Source organism: Poromitra crassiceps (genome assembly GCF_964638095.1).
Source record: "Poromitra crassiceps genome assembly, chromosome: 22".
In the NCBI taxonomy this organism is placed as follows: domain Eukaryota; kingdom Metazoa; phylum Chordata; class Actinopteri; order Beryciformes; family Melamphaidae; genus Poromitra; species Poromitra crassiceps.
This window is the reverse complement of record NC_139647.1, coordinates 969,669-996,220: the sequence shown is the minus strand read 5'-3', so window position 1 is coordinate 996,220 and position 26,552 is coordinate 969,669. Positions and strand designations below refer to the sequence as shown.

At 43.9% G+C, this 26,552-nt stretch overlaps 1 protein-coding gene across 1 annotated transcript in view; it reads right to left on the bottom strand.

The window, feature by feature from the left end:
* The window catches only part of zcchc24 (zinc finger, CCHC domain containing 24), a 75,669-nt gene that overhangs the window by 14,196 nt on the left and 34,921 nt on the right, over positions 1-26,552 (bottom strand). Inside the window, exon 3 of the mRNA XM_083658632.1 lies at positions 12,966-13,130. Coding sequence (XP_083514758.1) covers positions 12,966-13,130 — 165 coding nt within the window. The remainder of the gene's footprint in view (positions 1-12,965; positions 13,131-26,552) is intronic.

The window sequence follows — 26,552 nt, the reverse complement described above, 5'->3', positions numbered from 1 at the left end:
TGCTGATGTTGTATTTCTCTCTGTATGACTTTTGAAGTGCCTGGCTATAGGTCAAAATCTGGAAAAGGCTACTGTACATTTTAGCTTTTAGTCAATTTAGAAATAATTAAGTAGACTCGGTTGGACATAGCTAATCTCTGGGCGCTTTCTTCTCTTTCCTCTGGCTGTCGCCATTCAAAACTGACTGAGCCTCGAACCCACAACCTCAAAAGTGATTGAGGCCTCAAGACTGCTGGTACGGCAGTAAGCCTCTGTGCCACCAGGTCAGACTTTTTAAGAGTGGTTTTCTCAGTGGTTTTCACTCTTTCCTCTGGCTGTTGCCATTCAAAAGTGACTGAGGGTGAATACACATCTAGACTGTCTATTTATATCTCAAGTTGGGGCTTTTGCATCTGATTTGTGAGCGTAAAGAGTGAGACAGGTGGGATTTGACATTTCTGAAGCCAGAGTCTGATGCAGGAATTGAACCAACAACCTTCTGCACCACATCCATATGTTTATCTGGGTGAGCTACAGCCCACTTCCTCTGGCATAGAGCTGGGCAATATTATGGCCGAAAAAAATCACATGAGTATTTTTAGGCTGAACGCTGATACACAATATATATATGTGTGTGTGTATTTTCTACAAGTGGGCTAAATGTTCAGTTCTAAGTCAAAGTCACATGTGAGCTGTAGGGCTGGGCGATATGAACAAAATCAAATATCACAATATTTTTGATCAAATACCTCCATATCAAGATTCGAGATCATTTGAATAGCCATAGTGAGTAATGTTACAAACGAAACAAGGAATTTGTCTCTGTGCAGTATGCAATGCAGCGATCACAGCAATAACAGAAGATGGAAAGATGGAGCAAACAGAACAAATGATAAAGTGAAAAGTAAAAGTCCTTTAAAGTTATATAATATAACAATATATAATAAATAATATAACATTGTACTTGAAGATCTGATGATCTGGGGCGGAGTTATTATTATTAGCAAAGCAATGTGTCAAAATATTTTCCCAAGGTGCTTTTTGTGTGTGTGTGTTTTTGTTTTTTGCCTTCCGGCAGATGCTGGTCCAGCAGCTTCACCAGCAGCAGGGCCTTCTGCCAGCTCCATACTCTCATTATGTTACTGCTCCATACTATCATTATGTTACTGCTCCATACTCTCACTATGTTACTTGGTTTTTGTTTAGTAAGTGTAGTTCTACATTTCTGCCTTTCTGATCCTGTCTTTTTTTCAACATGTGTATTGCATCCAGCCGCCCCGGACACCCCCCGACCCCCCCCCCCCCCCCCCCCCAGTGGCACAGAGGCAACATTACAGTGTAACGGACGGACGGACAAATGGACCGAGACCGATGCATTCCCACCCCCCCAGGTCTCATAAAAACAGACACAGCATACTCTACTGAGTCCTGCCAGCAGTTTATTTGGCACCAAACTCAATTCAGTTATATATCCAAGTGCTTTTGCCACAAATATTGTTCCCGTATTCTTCTCAGACCAGACGCGTACTTTAACACAATTAGTTGCAGAGATATGGCAATGCACCAGCAACTTTGGCAACTGACAGTAGGCCTACCCTTTAACAACCTGGTATTAAACAGAAAGCTCCAACACGCATGTGATCATGAAGACCTGTATGGAAATATCAGCAAAACTACTATTATATGGCTTTCTTGGAATCATTCTGAAGGACAAAGAGTATCTTTCTGAGCCAACACTTCTGGATGTTGGTTTAACAATCCCTCTACCATATTTTCTTACCCATTCCTTGCCTCTTTTTTAACGACACTATTTACTCCAAGGGGTCTGACTGAAGGAAGCCAGGTTACCATGGGTCATTACAGGGAGATCATTCACTCTTCAGCTTATGAGACTGCCAGGAGGTATTGAGACTTTACTGATAGCGGCGTCAGTATGCATCATGCAGTTCCTGTGGAAAGTGTTTGTACGGCGCCTCATCAGTGGTTAGGGGTTCAAGCATCTGCCCTGCAGAAGTGCCTTTGAGCAAGATACCCAATCCCGACCAGCTCCACCCTGTTCTGTAGCTCAACCTGCAGCCTGACCAAGAATTTCCCTATACAGCGATCAATCAAGTATCAGATGATCATTATTTGATACGCGTGTGTTTTGGGGAAGAAGCAGCGATCACATGAAATAACTTTTTTTATTTGTCTCAAATCAAAGTGATCCTATTTGATATAAGAATTGATAAAGAGACATTCACATTCAAGAGCTATTGGGTGTTTATCGGAAAACTTGGCATTTTGCATTCTTGATGTTTGATTTTCAAAGTACTGTTTTAAAAGTATTTACGCCCCTTTTTGGATTAAGTGGATCCTTACCTCTCAGGAAAATGTGCCGTGCCATCTCAGGCTATCTTATTTTTTTATTTTTTCACATATAAACAACATGCATATCTGTGTTTTGTCAACCCTGTTACCGACATAACAATTACTGTTTGAAAAGGTTTTAAATCCATATTTAGAACAAATCTGATATATTATGAAAGATAAAGTCTCCCTTGTTACACTAAGTGTGTTTGTAAAGTATGAATATTGAGAAGTTTACTTTTTTCCCATGGATGAATATGCCCATTTACATTTGGCACTTTCACAGCATCTTCTGTTTAAGAAAAAGTTATGTAAACAAACTAATAATACCCAAATTTCTTTGAGTGGATTACTGGTACTTTTTACTTAACGCATAAAATTTGTTTATTTTACATGTGTCTTTTCATTTTTTTAATTATATTAGAATATTATACAAGTAACAGGGCTGACACCTCAGTAACAGGGTTGACAACAGTTAGCATATTGGTTATTCTGCCTGTTTAAGTTATAGTTATGGATGTAATAGGGTTATTTATGGAGTTGTAACGGAGTTAGTGATGTGACATTCATAAACCTTTAATTCAACATTACTAATCAGAATATTTTGGAGACAGATTTATTGAGAGGTTTTAGCATAGAAGATGATGAAAAATTATGATACTGTGGATGTAAATGTAAGCCAATTGTTTTATTCAAAATACTGAAATGACGAGGAGAAACTTCTCTTTAGCTCTCTGGAGAATGAGAACTGCTGCCTGATGTTGAAAACATGTTTCTTGAACCTATGCAGCAGACAAGTGAAATGCTCAATAAGCTCCTCTAAAGAGCTTTCGATTAGTTTTTTTGCTGTCACTTTGAATGACACAGCCTTTTTTTCTTGTGGCATTGTCTTCTCCTCCATTACCCACTGTGTGTATGTAACACGCATTGTAGCATCGTGAACAGTAGCCAGTGGGAACCTTTTCAGTTTAGTAGACCTATAGTCAGTAACATCAACACACTTTAGCCTACCTATCAGTTTAATAAATAGAAAACCATAATATTTAGGGATGAAACTGTAAAAACATGTATATATTCTCTAAATACTATTGGCAAGAAAAGTTTATTTTCATGTACACACAAAAGCATACTTTCGTCAACCCTGTTACCCTAGAATGGTAACAGGGTTGACGAAAAATGTTGTTGGCAGCCATTACTAGCCATCTGGTAAAGGTGCTAACTAGCTAACACCACATGGTGTGCATTCATGAGAGGCCGAAATTATCTTATCTTTGTTTTTATTAAGAGACATATCTGGGGAAGTAAATTATAAAATGTTTTATTGCTTATTTGTTGTTTATTCAGATTTACAGAGGAATGTTGTTCCAGATACATAAAATGGCAAGTTTTCCGATAATCACCCTATTATGTGCCATCTACGAGGGAGAATTAAGACATAGGAAAAAAATCTAAATATTTTATGCATGCAGATTGGATTGGAAAATACATATTCATTTCATTTATGGGAATGGTCTGGGAGGGAAGGAGCCATGCTGAGATGCTGAGCGCTTTGATACTGGAGAGCATGGGGGTTAGTGGTCCATTTCAAACGCTGACAAGGGGAAATATGTTAAGTGGGTGACATTGCGAATGCATGGAATTTGCCTGCCTGTGTCTAGCTTAGCCACAAGACACAGAGACAGACGAGGGAGACTTTCTCACAAGTTCACTCCGTGGAACAAAACCTTTTTGTGTGAGAAACACTGGGCCAGAACTATGAATGCAGTCTTTCAGTCACGGCCTTTTAACAGTATAGTAAATTTCCTCACTAGATGTGCCAGATAATGAGAGAGAGAGAGAGAGAGAGAGAGAGAGAGAGAGATAACTATACACACACACACACACACACACACACACACACACACACACACACACACACACACACACACACACACACACACACACACACACACACTACCTAGGGAAAGAAGAAATGCTCTATTTTTAATGGATATGTATCAGGTGTATCATAGACCATGGCTGAATACAGTAAGGATTGGTGTTGCATGTTTTAGCCCATTACTAACGACTAGTCGATATCAAAACCACTAGTCGACACTGTTGTTCATCTGTGGTTTTAAGAATAAACAAATATAAATTAATATATGAATTGAACATAGATTTGTTTAAACAATAATCTTCTACATTATGCCATGTAAACAGAAGTTAAGTTGCTATCTCCAGCTCAGACAGGTTGCTGGGGTTTAGCGGCAGAGCCAATCAGGACTGTGCTATTTCACATACCCCCACGTTGGCCCCGCCTACATTCGTTAACCTTTACTGACTGTTTTTGAGACCTTTTTGACCAGAATTGATCATTTTTATTGTGTGGGAAAAAATATGATATATAGATACTAAAATGCAGTAGTAGGCATGAATGCCCCACTACCGACCCACACTCCCTATTGCCAAATTTGAAAATGTTAAAGGTCCCAATTCGTGCAGCTGTAACCTCTTAAAAACGTGTGTCTCTGGTCCATAAAACATGATTCTGGATTAATTTGTCGAAAATATAGCAACCCCGTTTGTTCTGACGGAGTTGTCACTTCCTCATCTCGTCGCTTCCCAAGAATGGTCTGTTTCTATAATATATTCAGAACTAACAGTTCCCATTGGCCGCTGAGGGAGAGCCGGCCCCAGGCTCCCAGCGGCCAATCAGATTAGCGTCCGTGGACCAGCACGCTAGGTTGTGTCCACAACTAACGTTAGCAACGAGCTATCACTAACTTAATGGTTGCTACGCTAAAGAGGACATCTCAAAATGCCTAGACTTACCGAATGCACCTCTGCAGTTGCTGGATCACGTACAGTTGGCGTCGCTCCAGCTAGAAGTGTTAATTTTGTGGCTATAGACAAAATGGTGCAGGTAGCTTGTGTGAGAGAGCCCGCGCGCAGTATGCTTAAGGACCCGCGTGACGTAACATTAACCCGTCTGGGGGAACAGAGTGTAAGGGGCGTGGCTTGAAGGAGACTGCAGGGGGAAGCTGGATAGGGACAAATCCAACTCTGGCAGTTCTGAGGTTGTGACCACTCATTACAGGGAGGGCTGACAGCAGTATATATGCATTTACAAGTAAAAACAGCTTTTGCACGGAATGGGACCTTTAATGTTTAAGTGATAAACCATAAAGTTTTCTCCTGCTCCAGCTAAAATGCGTGCCGAGGTTTAGAAATCATGGAAGTCATGGAAATCAGTCTTTTCATCAGGGATTATTTTCTGGCAGAGAAACATTCCGTTATGTAGATTTCCTAGTGCAACAGACAGGAATGATGCATTCATGTGCTATCAATAAATGTGAGAAATAAATCTTTCTTGGTAGTTAGACAAACTTTTTTTTAAAGCAAGAAGAAGCCAAATCTTATTATTATTATCCTTTTCACAATGCCCCTTATTTGCTTCTTTTTGTCTTGTGGGTTTGATTTTCTGACCAAATAGCGTGACTGTGAATGCAACACAGTTTGGCAGCCCACTTTGAACTCCAGGATGTCAGAGCTTCCCAGCAGCATGTGAACGCACCAGAGGTTGTGTTGACTTTTCAATTCAATGTGTGTATTCAACTAAATTACCATACAGTAACTTTGACAAAAATAAACCCGGGTGGGATGTTCACTGTGATGGATTACCTAACTCCAACAACTTTCAAGTCCCTGCTAGTTCATTGTCGTACCGTACTGTACTGAAATGAATAGAAACAAATGGCTTCCTGGAAGGTAGGAAGAATGTATTGCAATTCATTGGGAATCTGATTGCCCTCCTACAGTATCGCATTGGTTAAATGAAATCTCTAGTTACATTCCATTAGATAAAATACGACAACATAAGACGTAAGAGTCAGGACTTTGTGAAAACATGGCAACCACATAATAGATCTTATGGCAAGAAGGGCAGCTTCAGGCACTATTGGTTGATGGATTGTGTTTCTTGTAGGGATACACAATGATGTATTTCTGTTGTAGTTTATCTCGGGCGGATGTGTATCCCATCTTAAAGCCCTGTTTCTCTCTCTCTCTGCCAATATTGACAACATGGCAATATCATAGTCCATCCCTAGTGTATGCATATACATGTATGTGTGTATATGTATGTGTAGGTAGGCATATCTATATGGATTTTTGTCTTTCTTTTGTTGTGTTGTTGGTGGGGAAGACAAGAAAATGTGTACAATTGTGTTGTAAAATACTTTTTTTTATTTTTTAACCTTTTATTTATACAGGGGGAGTCTCACTGAGAGCAATGCTCTCTTTTTCAGGAGCGCCCTGTTCACATTCACACACATGCATTCACACCTGGAAGCTCCCCAGTACAACCACAGTCTGATCTGCTGGCCACTGAGCAGTAGCCTGGGTAAACCCATCCCCCACGTGACCTGCTCTCAGACCTGTTCTCAGTCACTATGGTCTGGATTCCCACCATTGTTAAACGATTTCCTGCGGTTGTTGCCCCCCCCCCCCGATAGACCGCTCCATTACGCAACCATCATCCAACCAGTTTAGTGCACAGAGCACATGCGCAGTGCAGCAGATGGCGTCATCACTCTGCGACCTTTGTTGTTAGCGCATTAGCTAACACTTTTCATTTCAGTACTGCTAACACGCAAATGGTTACAACCAGCTACAACCAACCAAGCCCCCCTCCGCCCGAAATTTAAACAGACTCAGAGCTGGCCTACGGATCGATGTGTGATTTCCAGGTAAGAATATGTTATTCACAGGTATATGCCACACTATATATTATCTCAGAAACTAGCGTAATTGTGTTTGGTAAGAAAGACATTCGATAAATGACTGACTTTTCCTCATCGGCTGTGTGGGGGTTAGCTAGATTACGGGAGCATTTAACGATCTAATGAATTCTAGAAAAACATGTCAGAAGCTAGCTAACGTTAGCCACGTGTAACATACAGTAACTGCTACGTTTGATATTATTAGAGCTTCCAAGAAGAGAGAACATCGCCTCTGCCAATGACTCCTGTGACGGTGGTCAGGGAATGAACAGGACAACTTTCTACACGGACCCAAACCTCGATCCCTGCTGCAGATGGCCGCAGATCTGGAGAGATATTTGTGGCTGTGAAGAACTAACCTCGCGTCACCAGGCTCTTCTCGGCGAGAAAGAGCCTGGCTCCCGCCCACAATTGATTTTGTCACCCTACTGGTTCCCGCCTAGAGCCCGCCCTAGACCGGATGGCAGCGTTTCTAGCTCGTCAACTTTCACGTTAACTTGACAATTTGACCCAAGTATCAGAATCCTCTTTCACCGTTTTGACCGGTGTGTCAGGCGGTGGTGGCGGAGATGCCATATTGCATAAACGTTTTGTTTTATGTAACGCTAGCTTTGTTTTGATCAGACTCTAGTTTAGGTAACATCACCGCGTCAAGCTAACGGCAACAAAGACGTTGTTAGGCGCATTGCCATCCGGTGTTAATTCTGGGTCCGGGGTTTACGCCCCCATGACAAAAAGCGGGGTGGAAGGTGCCCAGACTAGTGAAGAACAGTCATCATCTATACAGTTATCAGGGACACGCTGTCTTATCTGCATAAATCATATTGAATAGTACCAGACAAAACCTTCAAAACAAATCAAGCTCATGCAGGGTGTCGGGCAGCAGCAGTGCATCGCGCACCCCTCTGGAGCTCGCAGAGCTCCAGGCTGCCTCCGGGGCTCGACTCTGCTGCAGCCCGGAAATGATCGTGGACTTAATGTTAATCCAAAACGGCCACACTCATAACGGTAAGGTGTGTTTGACCTAGCTAGAAATAACGTTAATGCACTCGCATTTCAGCGTGGTTACAGATGTAGCTGACGCTAGCTAGCTACAGTAGATTTGTGGAGGCTATAGCGTTAACGTGAATGTCATGATAGTGAGCGTAGTGTTATACTGTATATTATACATAATCCAGATCATATTCCAGATGCAACCTAGCTAGATGTTAAGCTCCACACTGCTGTATGAGTACAATCAAATCTATCAAGCCTTGATATCATATTCCAACGTGAATTCAGCTGAGGGGTTCGCTCCAGAACGAGACTGTTGCATTCAATATTTGTACACGTGTTTCTGACTTGGATTGATTAATCAAAATTTTCAAAATCTTTACTACTGTACTGTCCATTAATAATGACATCAGGTGACAAGCTGAAATGTCAATTCGTATAGCAAATCTAGGTAAATTTCAGACTTTAACGTAGTGTCTTGTCTGAAGTGAATACAAGTGACCTATATTTTTCAATCCTGTCTTTGAATAAAATACATTGTGTTATACTTGAAAACCATGTCTTTGCTCCCTTTGTGTTCACAATTACAACAAATCTGTATGGTTTATCTGTTGGCATTAAACCGTGGTATTTCCTTGGGTGATATTCCATATTTGTCATTAAACCTAGCTGTTCACATCTGCATTTTATACAAATTGGGCTAAATTTGCAATGATGAATCAAAGCCACGTGAGATATTAAGTAGCCTACTTTTATTAAAAACAAAATAAAATGCAAAGAGAGGTTTCCTTCTCTAACTATTGGTGCGTTCACAAAATATTTACACAATGAGATTTTTTTATAAATAATAATCAATAACGTGGATAATGATGACATCTGCAGCTGCTGGACGAGAGACAGAAGAAACTACGAACGAAGATTGGAGCAGAGGACATGACTACAGAGAAACTTAACCGACCAGCACTCTGCTTCAATCAATGAATGCTTATAAATAAACCATACACATGAGAATTACCGTTAACGTTACAGCATTTAATAACATAAATATGGTGATATCTGGTGGTCTGAAATTACTCTCTATCTACAGTAGGGTAACTGGCTCCTATTGTGTCTTATTATTGTAACGTTTGAATCAGCGTTTCATAACTATAATAGCCTAATGTTACTGTAGCCTGGATGACGTTATAATGCTACCCAGCCTTCCAGCGTTTATCTTCCATAATGCATTAAATCATAATCACAATGCGAAGACATTAGCTGATCACCACAGAGCTGCACAGACAAGTTTATCAGATAATTTCGCCGTAAAATGTGTCCAGGTGATCAGCTCTGAAGCCCCGGCTTGTATGGTCCGCTAAAATCCGATTTCGATATAGGTGTTATTTTGATCAATATTGTATAGCTGGCTAGACAGAGGAGTTTATCTGGAATCAGTGTGACAAGATCCCTGCTGCTAGCTTGTCTGCCTTTCTGTGTCAGAGTATCTAGCTACATTATCTGCATTACATGCTACACCATGCAAATATATTTCGATATAATTCAAACAATTAGCCCACTGTACTACTGGACTGTGTATTGCTGTGAATAAGTTAGATTTGATTGTGTAAAGTGTTACATGTTATATTTTTAACTGAGCTTGGCAGAATTACCTCAACACAATTGTGTTGTGTATCAGCTTTAAATATCCAATATATACAGCATTAAACAAACGACCAGCAGCATTCAAATGTGCAAAAACGTTATATTTATTGAAATGTGGTGATCTCATGTCACATTACATAATGTTATGCCCAAATGGTCTACTGCCCAGAAGCGTCACTTTACATGTTTGGTAGGGAATTATTTTAATTATGTTAAACCAGCGTTTATCTTCCATAATGCATTAAATCATAATCACAATGCTATGAAGACATTAGCTGATCACCACAGAGCAGCACAGACAAGTTTATCAGATAATTTCGCCATAAAATGTGTCCAGGTGATCAGCTCTGAAGCCCTGGCTTGTATGGTCCGCTAAAATCCGATTTCGATAACGCTAGGTGTTATTTTGATCAACAGACCTCAACCTCAACAGCTGTTTTCACTTGAATTTCCTCACGTAGTTGCATAGCCATATAGCTAGCCAGCTAGTAGCTAGCTCGGGAGCTATGCTTTAGAGAGGCCAAATGCTAACGGCTAGGTAGTGCTAATAGCCGCTGCAGCTGTTACACGTCATTGACAAAGACGCACTCTCTGATTGGCCGATCACGGCAGGACTGATGTTGGCAGTCACGCCGTCACTCATTGGCTGCGGGTCTGCGTGGGTCTTTCAATCGCCCCAGAAATCGATTTGAATGGCCCGTTCGCTAGACGATAGTGACTGGGAACTGAGAGAGCAGGTCACGTGGTGGCTGGGTTTACCTAGGCTAACTGAGCAGCTCCACTGGAGCGGTTGGGGTTAAGGGCCTTGCTCAAGGGCAGCTCAGTGGTGGTAATGAGGGAGGGGCAAGTGCTGCCATTTCACTTTCCCCACCCAGATTTATCCTGCCGGTCCCGGGGATTGAACCGATGACCTTCCGGTCACAAGCTCGCTTCTCTAACCGTTGGGCCACCACTGCCCCACTTGAATCTTTTGTGACACTTAATAAAAATCTGGGGGGGGGACATATTAAATATGAAAGAAGTATGGTATGCTTTGGAAAAAATGGTTGGTAGTAATGTCAAGTACACATACATTGTAGTAAATGGGCTAAAACATGCAAACACTTAATTGTCCTTTAGGTGAAGATCTCACATTCTTGAGGATCCAAAGGAATAGTCAAAGGCAATAATAGATCCATAAACGTTCTGTTTCTGTGCTGTGTGTTATAAAGTACAACATGTTCTGCCAGTATTGAGAACAGGGGTGGAACCTCATGCAACAAGCCCAGTTGTATTTAATTCAGGAAGTGGAATTGGAAGAATGTGGAAAAGCATAAATATTCAAAGATGAAGACGTGTTGAGGATAAATATGTCTCTTACTGGAGAAAACAGGGCGGGATCCTTCTCAGGCCATCCATCAACAGACTGCGAGGAACATTTTGGAGGATAAGCCAAACAGACAGCTGCTCGATGGTTGGAAAAACACTACAGCATCTTTGGTTAATTGGATTTCCCTTTTTATGATTAAATATGAGGGGATTTTCTCTCAGAATTAGTTTGTGCCTGTGAGCCATTAATAAAGACATATTTTTTTCAAGGTTTGAAAACATAAATAATCCCCAAATGTTTCCAGTTTAGATCATTCCTTTATTCATAGCTGGTTTATTATTAGAGACCCATTTCACAGCAACCGTCTTGAGGTGGTAAAGCAGGAAGTAAAGCAGGTTGTAGCCAGTACCATTAATGATGTGCCCATTCCATGTTGGTGTTCCAGTGCCAGGGCGCTCAATAATGTTATTGGTTACACCTGTTTAGTTCCTACTTTAGAAGACGTGTTGAGGATAAACGGTTGCTGTGAAAAGGGCCTAGAGGCAAATACTTCATAGTTGTTTGATTTGATTCATTTTTCGTTTTTAACGGGGCAACGCTGAACTCCCTCAAGACGATAAGCAGCCACACAAACACCAGTCATGTGACTGCGTTTCCCTTGCAGAGTCTGGACTCTGTTAACCTTGCTTGGGACAACCAAGCGTGTGCGTAATGTTTTTATAGCAACATTTCCAAATCGCAAACCAGAAGACTTCAGTTGAACACCTCAGTCACTGACATCACACTGTGCTCAGTCTGACATCACACTGTGCTCAGTCTCTGACATCACACTGTGCTCAGTCTCTGACATCACACTGTGCTCAGTCTCTGACATCACACTGTGCTCAGTCTGACATCACACTGTGCTCAGTCTGACATCACACTGTGCTCAGTCTGTGACATCACACTGTGCTCAGTCTCTGACATCAGACTGTGCTCAGTCTCTGACATCACACTGTGCTCAGTCTCTGACATCACACTGTGCTCAGTCTCTGACATCACACTGTGCTCAGTCACTGACATCAGACTGTGCTCAGTCTGACATCACACTGTGCTCAGTCTCTGACATCACACTGTGCTCAGTCTGACATCACACTGTGCTCAGTCTGACATCACACTGTGCTCAGTCTGACATCACACTGTGCTCAGTCTGTGACATCACACTGTGCTCAGTCTCTGACATCAGACTGTGCTCAGTCTGACATCACACTGTGCTCAGTCTCTGACATCACACTGTGCTCAGTCTCTGACATCACACTGTGCTCAGTCACTGACATCACACTGTGCTCAGTCTGACATCACACTGTGCTCAGTCTCTGACATCACACTGTGCTCAGTCTCTGACATCACACTGTGCTCAGTCTCTGACATCAGACATCAAACTTGTACCTGTATGTGTGTGGGTAGACTGAAGGCTTGTACCTGTGTGTGTGGGTAGACTGAAGGCTTGTACCTGTGTGTGTGTGTGTGTGTGTGTGTGTGTGTGTGTGTGTGTGTGTGTGTGTGTGTGTGTGTGTGTGTGTGTGTGTGTGTGTGTGTGTGTGTGTGTGTGTGTGTGTGTGTGTGTGTGTGGGTAGACTGAAGGCTTGTACCTGTGTGTGTGGGTAGACTGAAGGCTTGCACCTGTGTGTGTAGGTAGACTGAAGGCTTGTACCTGTGTGTGTGTGTGTGTGTGTGTGTGTGTGTGTGTGTGTGTGTGTGTGTGTGTGTGTGTGTGTGTGTGTGTAGACTGAAGGCTTGTACCTGTGTGTGTGTGTGTGTGTGTGTGTGTGTGTGTGTGTGTGTGTGTGTGTGTGTGTGTGTGTGTGTGTGTGTGTGTGTGTGTAGACTGAAGGCTTGTACCTGTGTGTGTGTGTGTGTGTGTGTGTGTGTGTGTGTGTGTCTGTGTGTACCTGTTTGTGTGGGTAGACGTTGATGTGGCATTTGATACATTCTTGTCCCATGTTGGCCCAGGAGTTTCCACTCATCCACTTCCTCTTACACTTGGGACACTTGTACTCTCCGAAGCATCTCTTCTTGCCCTGGTAAGGTGTGAGCCCCTCTCCTTTGGGTCGGGCCTGTAAGAGCCAAGACACGCATTCCTTAAGTCAGGGGGAATCAAAGTGAGGCCCGCGGGCCAATTGCGGGCCTCGGGAACACTCCTGGTGGGCCGCTATGAGTTAGGCGACATGATGGTATGGTCCGATTCTCGATAGCTTTACTGTCTTTCAGAGGCTGTAGTCCTAAGGCATGGTACCAACCATGTCATGCTAGCTTGTCAGTAAAGGTGCGTTCACACCGACCTATTAAAGTTTTTCGCTGGCATCGAGTTTACATACAAAGTCAATGCAAATGAGCGATTGAGCGTATATTCGCCCGGGAGAAAAATCGTTGGGCGTCCGAGCGACAGAGACAGAGCGATAGGGTGAAAATTCGCTCATCGCCCGAGATGAAATATCCCAACTCGAGCGAAATTACGCTGACATCAGTCGCTCACTGTTCAACGCTGATTGGCTGCCGTGTGAGAGTGAGTCAAGGATCACACTGGCTTGGAACAAACCGCTGGTTTATTGTGTGGCAACAAACCGCATTGACAGCTGATTGACAGGCTGACAGCTGACATGAAGTGAAGTCTGTACTACCGGTATAGAGCTCGCGTTAGAAGCACGCTGATAGGCTTAGCTTGTAAACAACTACGGTGGCTCGTAGTGGACAAACATCATGACATTGCGGAACGTTATAGCCCCCAGATGTCGATTCCAAAGGGTTGAATCGAGCGACAGAGCGAAAAATAAATATCTCGGTGTGAACACAGCTTAAATAATGCGCCAAAATCAAGCTACAATTTGGTGAGGTAAAAAACATTTTTAAAGGGAGCTTCTAATGTTGGCAGGTACATGGTGTGTTGGTGTGTGTGTGTGTGTGTGTGTGTGTGTGTGTGTGTGTGTGTGTGTGTGTGTGTGTGTGTGTGTGTGCGTGTGCGCGTGCGTGTGCGTGTGCGCGTGTGCGTGTGTTGTGTTAAAACATCTATAAATGAACAAATGGGATTTCTTCTCTCCTCCAAAAAACAACATACATTTCTCATATTCACAATTGGCATTTAGTCTAGAAAATTGTAGTAAAGAAAAGATTTGTTTTGGAATTATTTTGTGTTATCTTTTTTCTTGGGCGGCCTTCGATCCAATGGGTCCCTAAATTGGCCCTCAGTCATGAAAACTTTGAGAAGCCGTGCCTTAAATAAACGATCAAGATGGATCCACATGTGCATAAATCATTACTTTCACTGCCTTGATAAATACAATCTCAGGAATGCAGAAAGTGTTTTTCCTTTAGTGCTGTGGAGAGAGAGAGCAGCAGCAGGATGCTTTAGTGCTGTGGAGAGAGAGAGAGAGAGCAGCAGGATGCTTTAGTGCTGTGGAGAGAGAGAGAGAGAGAGCAGCAGGATGCTTTAGTGCTGTGGAGAGAGAGAGAGAGCAGCAGGATGCTTTAGTGCTGTGGAGAGAGAGAGAGAGCAGCAGGATGCTTTAGTGCTGTGGAGAGAGAGAGCAGCAGGATGCTTTAGTGCTGTGGAGAGAGAGAGAGAGCAGCAGGATGCTTTAGTGCTGTGGAGAGAGAGAGAGAGCAGCAGGATGTTTTAGTGCTGTGGAGAGAGAGAGAGAGCAGCAGGATGCTTTAGTGCTGTGGAGAGAGAGAGAGAGCAGCAGGATGCTTTAGTGCTGTGGAGAGAGAGAGAGAGAGCAGCAGGATGCTTTAGTGCTGTGGAGAGAGAGAGAGAGAGCAGCAGGATGTTTTAGTGCTGTGGAGAGAGAGAGCAGCAGGATGTTTTAGTGCTGTGGAGAGAGAGAGAGAGCAGCAGGATGCTTTAGTGCTGTGGAGAGAGAGAGAGAGCAGCAGGATGCTTTAGTGCTGTGGAGAGAGAGAGCAGCAGGATGCTTTAGTGCTGTGGAGAGAGAGAGAGAGAGCAGCAGGATGTTTTAGTGCTGTGGAGAGAGAGAGAGAGCAGCAGGATGCTTTAGTGCTGTGGAGAGAGAGAGAGAGAGCAGCAGGATGCTTTAGTGCTGTGGAGAGAGAGAGCAGCAGGATGCTTTAGTGCTGTGGAGAGAGAGTGCAGCAGGATGTTTTAGTGCTGTGGAGAGAGAGAGAGAGCAGCAGGATGCTTTAGTGCTGTGGAGAGAGAGAGCAGCAGGATGCTTTAGTGCTGTGGAGAGAGAGAGAGAGCAGCAGGATGCTTTAGTGCTGTGGAGAGAGAGAGAGAGCAGCATGATGATGTGGAGAGAGAGAGAGAGCAGCAGGATGATGTGGAGAGAGAGAGCAGCAGTCTGGATAACACCAGATGGTGAGGTTTGACAGCAGGGTGTGTGCAGCACTGTACAATTTTGTCGTGCTAATATATAAATCCAACGTCATCGTACACATAGACACACTCCTACTCCACATTTTGGCACAATACGTCCTGGTGTAACAGCTGTGTTAAATCACTCCTCTGATTCTCATGAGGGAGATGATTACGAACAGTCCTTCAGCCATGAAAGAGCACTCGCAAGAGGGCAATATTGCTGGGAGGGGCCACTCCAATGAGTTCATGCTGGCAACTTTATGTAGGCCACTATATTAACCAGCAGCTCATTTTCCCCCTTAAAGCATGTCACAAACAAACGCACCCCTGATGTCATCAGAGGGATAAATCAAACGCCTCCGCCCAGCCAAAAGAAACCCAACTGCACTCTGATCATTACGTTTATCTAGCTTGTCTTCATCAATCTTGAGCCTCACCCATCAAACAAAACAAATAAAAACACAACTCACGTCGAATGAATCGCAAATCTGCCTAGTTACAGTCATTAACAATGAAGGAATGTTTATATATCTATAGATATATAGAAAGGGAGCAAGTGGGCTGTAACAGCAAATGTTCTGTTTCAATTTTGTCCCGGAGCTGATGTCATCAGTGATGTCATAGGAATTGTGACATCATCAGTGATGTCATAAGAGGCATTGTGACATCATCAGTGATGTCAGGAATTGTGACATCATCAGCGATGTCATAAGAGGCATTGTGATGTCATCAGTGATGCAAAGTTGTGACATCATCAGTGATGACCTAAGATCATGTGAGCCCGCACAGCAGCCGAGCCTAGGTATTAACCGAGCCTAAGAAGGGTGGGCACTGTTTGTTTCAAGTGGGTCATCATCACTGATGCAAAGTTGGGCAATTGTGTGCTGCGCCGAGCTGTGGGCAAGGCCGCGTAGCGCCTGAGCTGCGTATGCGAGCTGCAGGGCGGGCGAGCCCGCGTAGCAGGTGAGCCTAGTATTCGAGCGCGCGTAGCACGCGAGATGCCTAGTATATATACAACACATTCTTCCAGTTAGGAGTGCTGTAAACAGAGTAGCAACAAATTGTCCATTTCATCCTGAATAACAAATGTTTTCATGCACAGATTGACTACCTGATATGAAAGAAAGAGCTAATTAGATACACACCATGCAATTGGTGGCAGTTTTCCAGCAGTTTATGAAATGCCCTGTCCGCTCCAAATGAAACCAAACCTGCCCCGGCCCTGATTCCCTGCAGGACTGGAGCTTGTTTTTATAATCACTTTAGCATTGCCTCCAGATTGGAGGGTGGATAGCGGGTATATATACGGGGCAGGACCGGAGAGGAGGGGTACAGCGTGTACCCCTGGACTTCCCCTATCCCGTCCTGTCCCGCGTGTGCGTCATGTGAACGTTAATCAGCAGCATCTGGCGCTGTCCTAAAGCACGCCAGCACTTTGCATCAGCGCCCGCGAGCCAACAACACTAAGTACGATCGGCTGTGCTGCAATCCACAGCATGACCTCAACCCCACTGTCAGCAGAGCATCTCCCACTGTGACAGCTCGAGCGCAGCCTGGAAACTCTGACTTCTGCTGGCTGGCCTGGCCCCGAAACACACCACTCCATCCATCCATGCACACTGATGGGGGTTTTGACGCAATCACTCTAGGCAATCTCAAACACAATGCCATGACAGCATTGTGTTTGGATGCTCTCCTTCAGATGTTCTAGCTATAAAATATAACCCCGCTATAAAGAGGCTGCCATTTTTCCCTGTTATGAATCCAAATACCCAGTACTTTCTGACAGCTGCACGGGGTGTAACCGCCTCTTCATAAAAAACAATCACTTTGACAGTTTGAAGTTATTAATTTGGAAAGCTGCATTTAAACATAATCAGCGATGATTTCCCACTGCAGCTATTTGTTCAAATGTGAAGAATCTCTCCCTGATCCGGCTGCCAGGACTCACTCTGGCTTCCATGCTGGGTTCAGGGTCTGGGCCTTGGCCCTGGGATGCAGGGCGTGGTCTGCCGCTGACTGATCTCAGATCAGCCGAGCCCTCGTTACAACAATCAGTAAATCAATCAAGATGCAGTGCCGCTGTTTGTTTGGCAACGCAAAAGAAATCGATGATCTGTCCAGACCAAATGAAAAGCAGACGCGTTGCTGACTCGACAAACTGAATTTATTTGATCAACAGAAATGAAATATCCAACAACTACTCTACAGTATTGAAGCAGCTGGTTATGTGCGTGACGTGCAGGAAATCACATTCACAATGGGAGGTTTCAATCGAGCAAGCCCCCAATTAAGTTATCAAATCCAATTGAGGCATATATACACATAAGTTCATTTAGAATAATATCGCATTAGTAGAGGAGATGATACTTGCCGATTATTAAGGTGGACAGTAACACGTTCAACGAGGTTGTGAAGAAAGCAGGAGGAGAAAGTGCTGAATGAAGCAAGAGAATATATAGCCTATGGCCCTCCTATCACGCTGACTGCACACATAGTTGGCTGCAAAACAACCCAGCAGTTATGCGGACACTTGGAGAGTTATAAATCTGAGAGCAATGCTAAGTAACGTTGTGGGCGGTGGTGGTTGTGAGTGAGGTTCCATTGCGACACTCTGCCACTCGTGGAGGTCTTCTCCGACGATGAGATGGTTTGGGGTTGTGAAGTGGTCGACTTCACACAGGCAGCAGTTGGCACAGCACATTCCAGCGGCCACCCCAAACAAGTGGGAATGAATGTCACAATAACATCTGGACCAGCAATGTGCTACCACTGGAAGCCGGGCCCGGCTGGGAACCATGACACTGGATACAGGGCACACACCAGTCACTGGCTGGATGTAGAAAGCTGTGGGTTTTTTCACATACGTACTTTCCTCTCTTTCCATTGGTGCAATCATGGATAACAAATCAGAACCCTCCCAGCTGTAAACACTAGAATGAAAAGTAAATAGAAGTAAATGTTTTACTTCGGCCCGATTTCCAGGAAAATAACGTCCTTTAAACCCCACATTTACAAAAGCGTTCATAATACACACACACAGTACAATGACCAATTTCACGGACCTGCGTCAGCGCAACCAAACATGCTGGAGGATGAGCCGACGCAGGAGGATGTGTTCTGTTTTCCTTTGCTCTGCACAAATAAAGCCATTCATGCTGCTGGTGCCGAGGTGGGAGGTAAACGGACCTATCGGAGCCATTTAGAGCGTCTTAGGTGTCCGTCGAGCGGAAAACACAGCTTTGAAATAGAGTACGGGTCGATGGCGAGCGGTGTTTGTTGTATCACTTGGACAGTGCCGGCTTGCGCTAAAGTCAATGTTTGTATAATGTGTCTGAGGCCCGGAGCCCGGCAGTGTTGAGATAAGAGCCAGAACGCATCATCCTCCTGTAGCCCAGAACACTGCAGGGGGGCTGTGAGTCATCACATCTACAGGTAGGCTATCTGTAGGGCTGCAACTAACTAATCAATTAATCTGTCGATTATTTTCTCGATTAATCGATTAGTTGTTTGGTCTAGTAAATGTCAGAAAATGGTAGCAATAGACGATCAGTGTTTCCCAAAGCCCAAGATGACGCTCTCAAATGTCTTGTTTTGTCCACAACTCAAAGATATGCGTTTCCCAAAAGCTTCTTAGCGCTAAGAAGCTTCTTTAACCGTCCTTAAGGCTCCCGTAAGAAGCAAACGCGTTTCCCGATTGCTTCTTAGCCTAAGATGATCTTTCGTTAAGAAGGTTGGTTTTGTAAGAAGGGTCTGGGGCATTCTTAACACCTTCTTAATGACGAAACACTCGCAGATTCAGCCGCGTCAGACAAAAGGAGATAATAATATAGTGTCCACTGTTGTGTTTTTCCATTTTTCCTTTCTTTCATGCACCTTTTAGTGTTTAAAATTGGGGAACACTATGTAATATGGTTACTTGTGTTTTAAATGTTTTACCGTAGGCTATATTCCTCTAATCAGAATGGATTCCTTTTATAATAAGAATGTTGTGGATTTATATAGCACCTTTCACAGAACCCTTCTTACAGCCTTCTTTAGCAATGTGTTAAGAAGGCTGTTAAGAAGGCATTTGGGAAACACTTCTTTGGAGCCTTCTTAACTCCCTTTGTTGGGAAACGCAGAATATCAGTTTACTGTCATACTGTAAAGAAACCAGAAAATATTCACATTTAAGAAGCTGGAATCAGATAATTTTGACGTTTTCTCTTAAAATTGTACTCATAACGATTAATCGATTATCAAAATAGTTGTCGATTAATTTTCTGTCGAATGACTAATCGATTAATCGTTGCAGCTCTAGCTGCAACTAAGCATTATTTTCATTGGCGATTAATCTGTCGATTGTTTTCTCGGTTGAGTTGTTTGGTCAATAAAATGTCAGAAAATGATGAAAAATATCGATCATTATCGTTTCCCTCAAATGTCTTGATTTGTCCACAACCCAGTTCACTGTCATAGAGGAGCGAAGAAACCAGAAAATATTTACATTTACTAAACTGGAATCAGAGGATTTTGACTTTTTTTCTTTAAATATTACCGGTACTCAAAATGATGAATCGAATATCAAAATAGTTGGCGATTAATTTAATAGTTGACAACTAATTTATTAATCATTGCTGCTCTAATCACATCACATCACATCACATATCACATCACATCACATCACATCACATCACATCACATCACATCACATCACACACACACACACACACACACACACACACACACACACACACACACACACACACACACACACAGAGTGAACTCCACCTCCACAGGTTTTCATGCACCCCCTGAGAGACACAACTGGAAAGTATCTCCACACGGCTTCCTGCACTCCTCCTACTCAAGAGTTTAGCCACGCTACGAGGACACAGACCATTCCATGGCTGACATCACAGCACTAATGAGCTCACATGCTGTAGTCAATAGAATAAACAGACAGAGGAGCGAGGGAGAAAGGAGGCGTTAGGCATGCAGGGAGATGCACGGCCACAGGGGAGCGCTCATTAGGACACAGAGAAGGAATGAGAGAGAGAGAGAGAGAGAGAGAGCTGGATGTGCTCGCTCGCCCCCCCCCCCCCCCCCACCCGGATACTGTCGCAGAGCAGAGGGGGTCTGAGACCTGCTGGTCTGGAATCAGGCAAGAAAAACAAAAGTGGACAAATACCACAAGCCTACAGTCATCGGAGCCAGCTGGGGAGAGACCCTCCAATCAGATCCTCTCAGGCCCAGCACGGAGGAAAGACCCTCCAATCAGACCCTCTCAGGCCCAGCACGGAGGAGAGAGGCGAGGAGGAACTCGGAGGAAATCTTAAATCCAAAGCAGATGGCCTCCATAGGGGCAGAACACAAGAGAAACACTGAGAGCTGTCGTAAAAATCTCTGCTCTGCTTTCAATTAGGCTCTACATTTCAGGGGGGGGCTGTACATTTCAGGGGGGGCTGTACATTTCAGGGGGGGCTATGGCCGCAGCTACAGTGGATTGAACTCATTATCATGTGGAGGAATGTGGAGACGTTTCTCTGGGTGGGGGGGGGGGGGGAGCTGGGGGGGAGGTTTAAAAGAGACATGTGTTGAGTGCAGTAAAAACAGAATGAGATTAGATCCCCCATCAGCAGGAATCTGAAGCATGTGGACTATTGCAGGTAGACTGCTGTTAATTGGAAGCGGTGTAGGTTTTAGTGCACGGTCCAGGGGTCTAGACTACGCCCACTCTGGGTCTAGACTACGCCCACTCTGGGTCTAGACTACGCCCACTCCGCTGTCCTTCAATTTAAGGGTAATTCACGTATAATACCATAACATGGATTAAGAGGTATGTACGCTCAGGTATCTGGACTCTGAAATCGCGCACCGGCAATTGAGATTTAATTTGGTCTTGAAGCCGTCTTAAAATTCCGCTCCGATGTAAAAATCATTTAAAAAAAGGTGTTAGTGACGGTCCAGATCTTCCATTTGTGTTGTTCTCACATTCCAGACTACAGAGTAATGACCAGTGGACAGACAGCAGACTATAGAGTAATGACCAGTGGCCAGACAGCAGAGTAATGACCAGTGGACAGACAGCAGACTATAGAGTAATGACCAGTGGACAGACAGCAGACTACAGAGTAATGACCAGTGGACAGACAGCAGACTATAAAGTAATGACCAGTGGACAGACAGCAGACTACAGAGTAATGACCAGTGGACAGACAGCAGACTACAGAGTAATGACCAGTGGACAGACAGCAGACTATAAAGTAATGACCAGTGGACAGACAGCAGACTATAGAGTAATGACCAGTGGACAGACAGCAGACTATAAAGTAATGACCAGTGGACAGACAGCAGACTACAGAGTTATGACCAGTGGACAGACAGCAGACTATAGAGTAATGACCAGTGGACAGACAGCAGACTACAGAGTTATGACCAGTGGACAGACAGCAGACTATAGAGTAATGACCAGTGGACAGACAGCAGACTATAGAGTAATGACCAGTGGACAGACAGCAGACTATAGAGTAATGACCAGTGGACAGACAGCAGACTACAGAGTAATGACCAGTGGACAGACAGCAGACTACAGAGTAATGACCAGTGGACAGACAGCAGACTACAGAGTAATGACCAGTGGACAGACAGCAGACTACAGAGTAATGACCAGTGGACAGACAGCAGACTATAGAGTAATGACCAGTGGACAGACAGCAGACTACAGAGTAATGACCAGTGGACAGACAGCAGACTATGACCAGTGGACAGACAGCAGACTATAAAGTAATGACCAGTGGACAGACAGCAGACTATAAAGTAATGACCAGTGGACAGACAGCAGACTATAAAGTAATGACCAGTGGACAGACAGCAGACTATAAAGTAATGACCAGTGGACAGACAGCAGACTATAGAGTAATGACGAGTGGACAGACAGAAGACTATAGAGTAATGACCAGTGGACAGACAGCAGACTATAAAGTAATGACCAGTGGACAGACAGCAGACTATAGAGTAATGACCAGTGGACAGACAGCAGACTATAAAGTAATGACCAGTGGACAGACAGCAGACTATAGAGTAATGACCAGTGGACAGACAGAAGACTATAGAGTAATGACCAGTGGACAGACAGCAGACTACAGAGTAATGACCAGTGGACAGACAGCAGACTATAGAGTAATGACCAGTGGACAGACAGCAGACTATAGAGTAATGACCAGTGGACAGACAGCAGACTATAGAGTAATGACCAGTGGACAGACAGCAGACTACAGAGTAATGACCAGTGGACAGACAGCAGACTATAGAGTAATGACCAGTGGACAGACAGCAGACTATAGAGTAATGACCAGTGGACAGACAGCAGACTATAGAGTAATGACCAGTGGACAGACAGCAGACTATAGAGTAATGACCAGTGGACAGACAGCAGACTATGACCAGTGGACAGACAACAGACTATAGAGTAATGACCAGTGGACAGACAGCAGACTATAGAGTAATGACCAGTGGACAGACAGCAGACTACAGAGTAATGACCAGTGGACAGACAGCAGACTACAGAGTTATGACCAGTGGACAGACAGCAGACTATAGAGTAATGACCAGTGGACAGACAGCAGACTATAAAGTAATGACCAGTGGACAGACAGCAGACTATAGAGTAATGACCAGTGGACAGACAGCAGACTATAGAGTAATGACCAGTGGACAGACAGCAGACTATAAAGTAATGACCAGTGGACAGACAGCAGACTATAGAGTAATGACCAGTGGACAGACAGCAGACTATAGAGTAATGACCAGTGGACAGACAGCAGACTACAGAGTAATGACCAGTGGACAGACAGCAGACTATAAAGTAATGACCAGTGGACAGACAGCAGACTACAGAGTAATGACCAGTGGACAGACAGCAGACTACAGAGTAATGACCAGTGGACAGACAGCAGACTATAAAGTAATGACCAGTGGACAGACAGCAGACTATAGAGTAATGACCAGTGGACAGACAGCAGACTATAAAGTAATGACCAGTGGACAGACAGCAGACTACAGAGTTATGACCAGTGGACAGACAGCAGACTATAGAGTAATGACCAGTGGACAGACAGCAGACTACAGAGTTATGACCAGTGGACAGACAGCAGACTATAGAGTAATGACCAGTGGACAGACAGCAGACTATAGAGTAATGACCAGTGGACAGACAGCAGACTATAGAGTAATGACCAGTGGACAGACAGCAGACTACAGAGTAATGACCAGTGGACAGACAGCAGACTACAGAGTAATGACCAGTGGACAGACAGCAGACTACAGAGTAATGACCAGTGGACAGACAGCAGACTACAGAGTAATGACCAGTGGACAGACAGCAGACTATAGAGTAATGACCAGTGGACAGACAGCAGACTACAGAGTAATGACCAGTGGACAGACAGCAGACTATGACCAGTGGACAGACAGCAGACTATAAAGTAATGACCAGTGGACAGACAGCAGACTATAAAGTAATGACCAGTGGACAGACAGCAGACTATAAAGTAATGACCAGTGGACAGACAGCAGACTATAAAGTAATGACCAGTGGACAGACAGCAGACTATAGAGTAATGACGAGTGGACAGACAGAAGACTATAGAGTAATGACCAGTGGACAGACAGCAGACTATAAAGTAATGACCAGTGGACAGACAGCAGACTATAGAGTAATGACCAGTGGACAGACAGCAGACTATAAAGTAATGACCAGTGGACAGACAGCAGACTATAGAGTAATGACCAGTGGACAGACAGAAGACTATAGAGTAATGACCAGTGGACAGACAGCAGACTACAGAGTAATGACCAGTGGACAGACAGCAGACTATAGAGTAATGACCAGTGGACAGACAGCAGACTATAGAGTAATGACCAGTGGACAGACAGCAGACTATAGAGTAATGACCAGTGGACAGACAGCAGACTACAGAGTAATGACCAGTGGACAGACAGCAGACTATAGAGTAATGACCAGTGGACAGACAGCAGACTATAGAGTAATGACCAGTGGACAGACAGCAGACTATAGAGTAATGACCAGTGGACAGACAGCAGACTATAGAGTAATGACCAGTGGACAGACAGCAGACTATGACCAGTGGACAGACAACAGACTATAGAGTAATGACCAGTGGACAGACAGCAGACTATAGAGTAATGACCAGTGGACAGACAGCAGACTACAGAGTAATGACCAGTGGACAGACAGCAGACTACAGAGTTATGACCAGTGGACAGACAGCAGACTATAGAGTAATGACCAGTGGACAGACAGCAGACTATAAAGTAATGACCAGTGGACAGACAGCAGACTATAGAGTAATGACCAGTGGACAGACAGCAGACTATAGAGTAATGACCAGTGGACAGACAGCAGACTATAAAGTAATGACCAGTGGACAGACAGCAGACTATAGAGTAATGACCAGTGGACAGACAGCATACTATAAAGTAATGACCAGTGGACAGACAGCAGACTATAGAGTAATGACCAGTGGACAGACAGCAGACTATAGAGTAATGACCAGTGGACAGACAGCAGACTACAGAGTAATGACCAGTGGACAGACAGCAGACTATAGAGTAATGACCAGTGGACAGACAGCAGACTATAGAGTAATGACCAGTGGACAGACAGCAGACTATAGAGTAATGACCAGTGGACAGACAGCAGACTATAGAGTAATGACCAGTGGACAGACAGCAGACTATGACCAGTGGACAGACAGCAGACTATAGAGTAATGACCAGTGGACAGACAGCAGACTATAGAGTAATGACCAGTGGACAGACAGCAGACTACAGAGTAATGACCAGTGGACAGACAGCAGACTACAGAGTTATGACCAGTGGACAGACAGCAGACTATAGAGTAATGACCAGTGGACAGACAGCAGACTATAAAGTAATGACCAGTGGACAGACAGCAGACTATAGAGTAATGACCAGTGGACAGACAGTAGACTATAGAGTAATGACCAGTGGACAGACAGCAGACTATAGAGTAATGACCAGTGGACAGACAGCAGACTATAGAGTAATGACCAGTGGACAGACAGAAGACTATAGAGTAATGACCAGTGGACAGACAGCAGACTATAGAGTAATGACCAGTGGACAGACAGCAGACTATAGAGTAATGACCAGTGGACAGACAGCAGACTATAAAGTAATGACCAGTGGACAGACAGCAGACTATAGAGTAATGACCAGTGGACAGACAGCAGACTATAAAGTAATGACCAGTGGACAGACAGCAGACTATAGAGTAATGACCAGTGGACAGACAGCAGACTATAGAGTAATGACCAGTGGACAGACAGCAGACTATAGAGTAATGACCAGTGGACAGACAGCAGACTATAAAGTAATGACCAGTGGACAGACAGCAGACTATAGAGTAATGACCAGTAGGGGTGGGAGAAAAAATCGATTCACCTAAGTATCGCGATTTTTAATGTCACGATTTTTTGGATCGATCTTTTATTCCAGAATCGATAATCGCAAATTAAAAAAAAAAAAATTTTTTTTTTTTTTTTTTTTTTTTTTTTGGTGCTTGCAGTCAGGCCACTCACTGAACAGCAGGCTAGGCGCCGCCTACTGGTTTACTAGTGGTTTTATTACTTTATTAGTTAGTCTGAAGTAATAATTACACTTCAGGGTTAAAGTGGGTGCATCTCATTGTAAAATTGGACTTCAAACGGCCCAAATCTGGCTTCAAACGGCCCAAATTTCACGCGCGTTGGCCCATATCGGCCTGGCCTGCTTGGTATCTAATGCCCGGCCTGAATTATGATCCCAGTCCGCCCCTGTTTTTAACTATATCGCCCAGCCCTACTCATGATATATAATATACAGTCTCTAGTGTATGATTCAACTTTTCCCATGTTCTAATCTAGTGTAAAAAAGCAAACAAACTGAAAAAATAAAATAAAAAAATAAACAAAAATCGCAATAAATCGTAATATCGAATCGCAATAATCGTAGAATCGCAATAATCGTGAATCGCAATATATATCGAATCGGCACCAAAGTATCGTGATAGTATCGAATCGGGAGATAAGTGAATCGGCACAGCCCTAATGACCAGTGGACAGACAGCAGACTATAAAGTAATGACCAGTGGACAGAC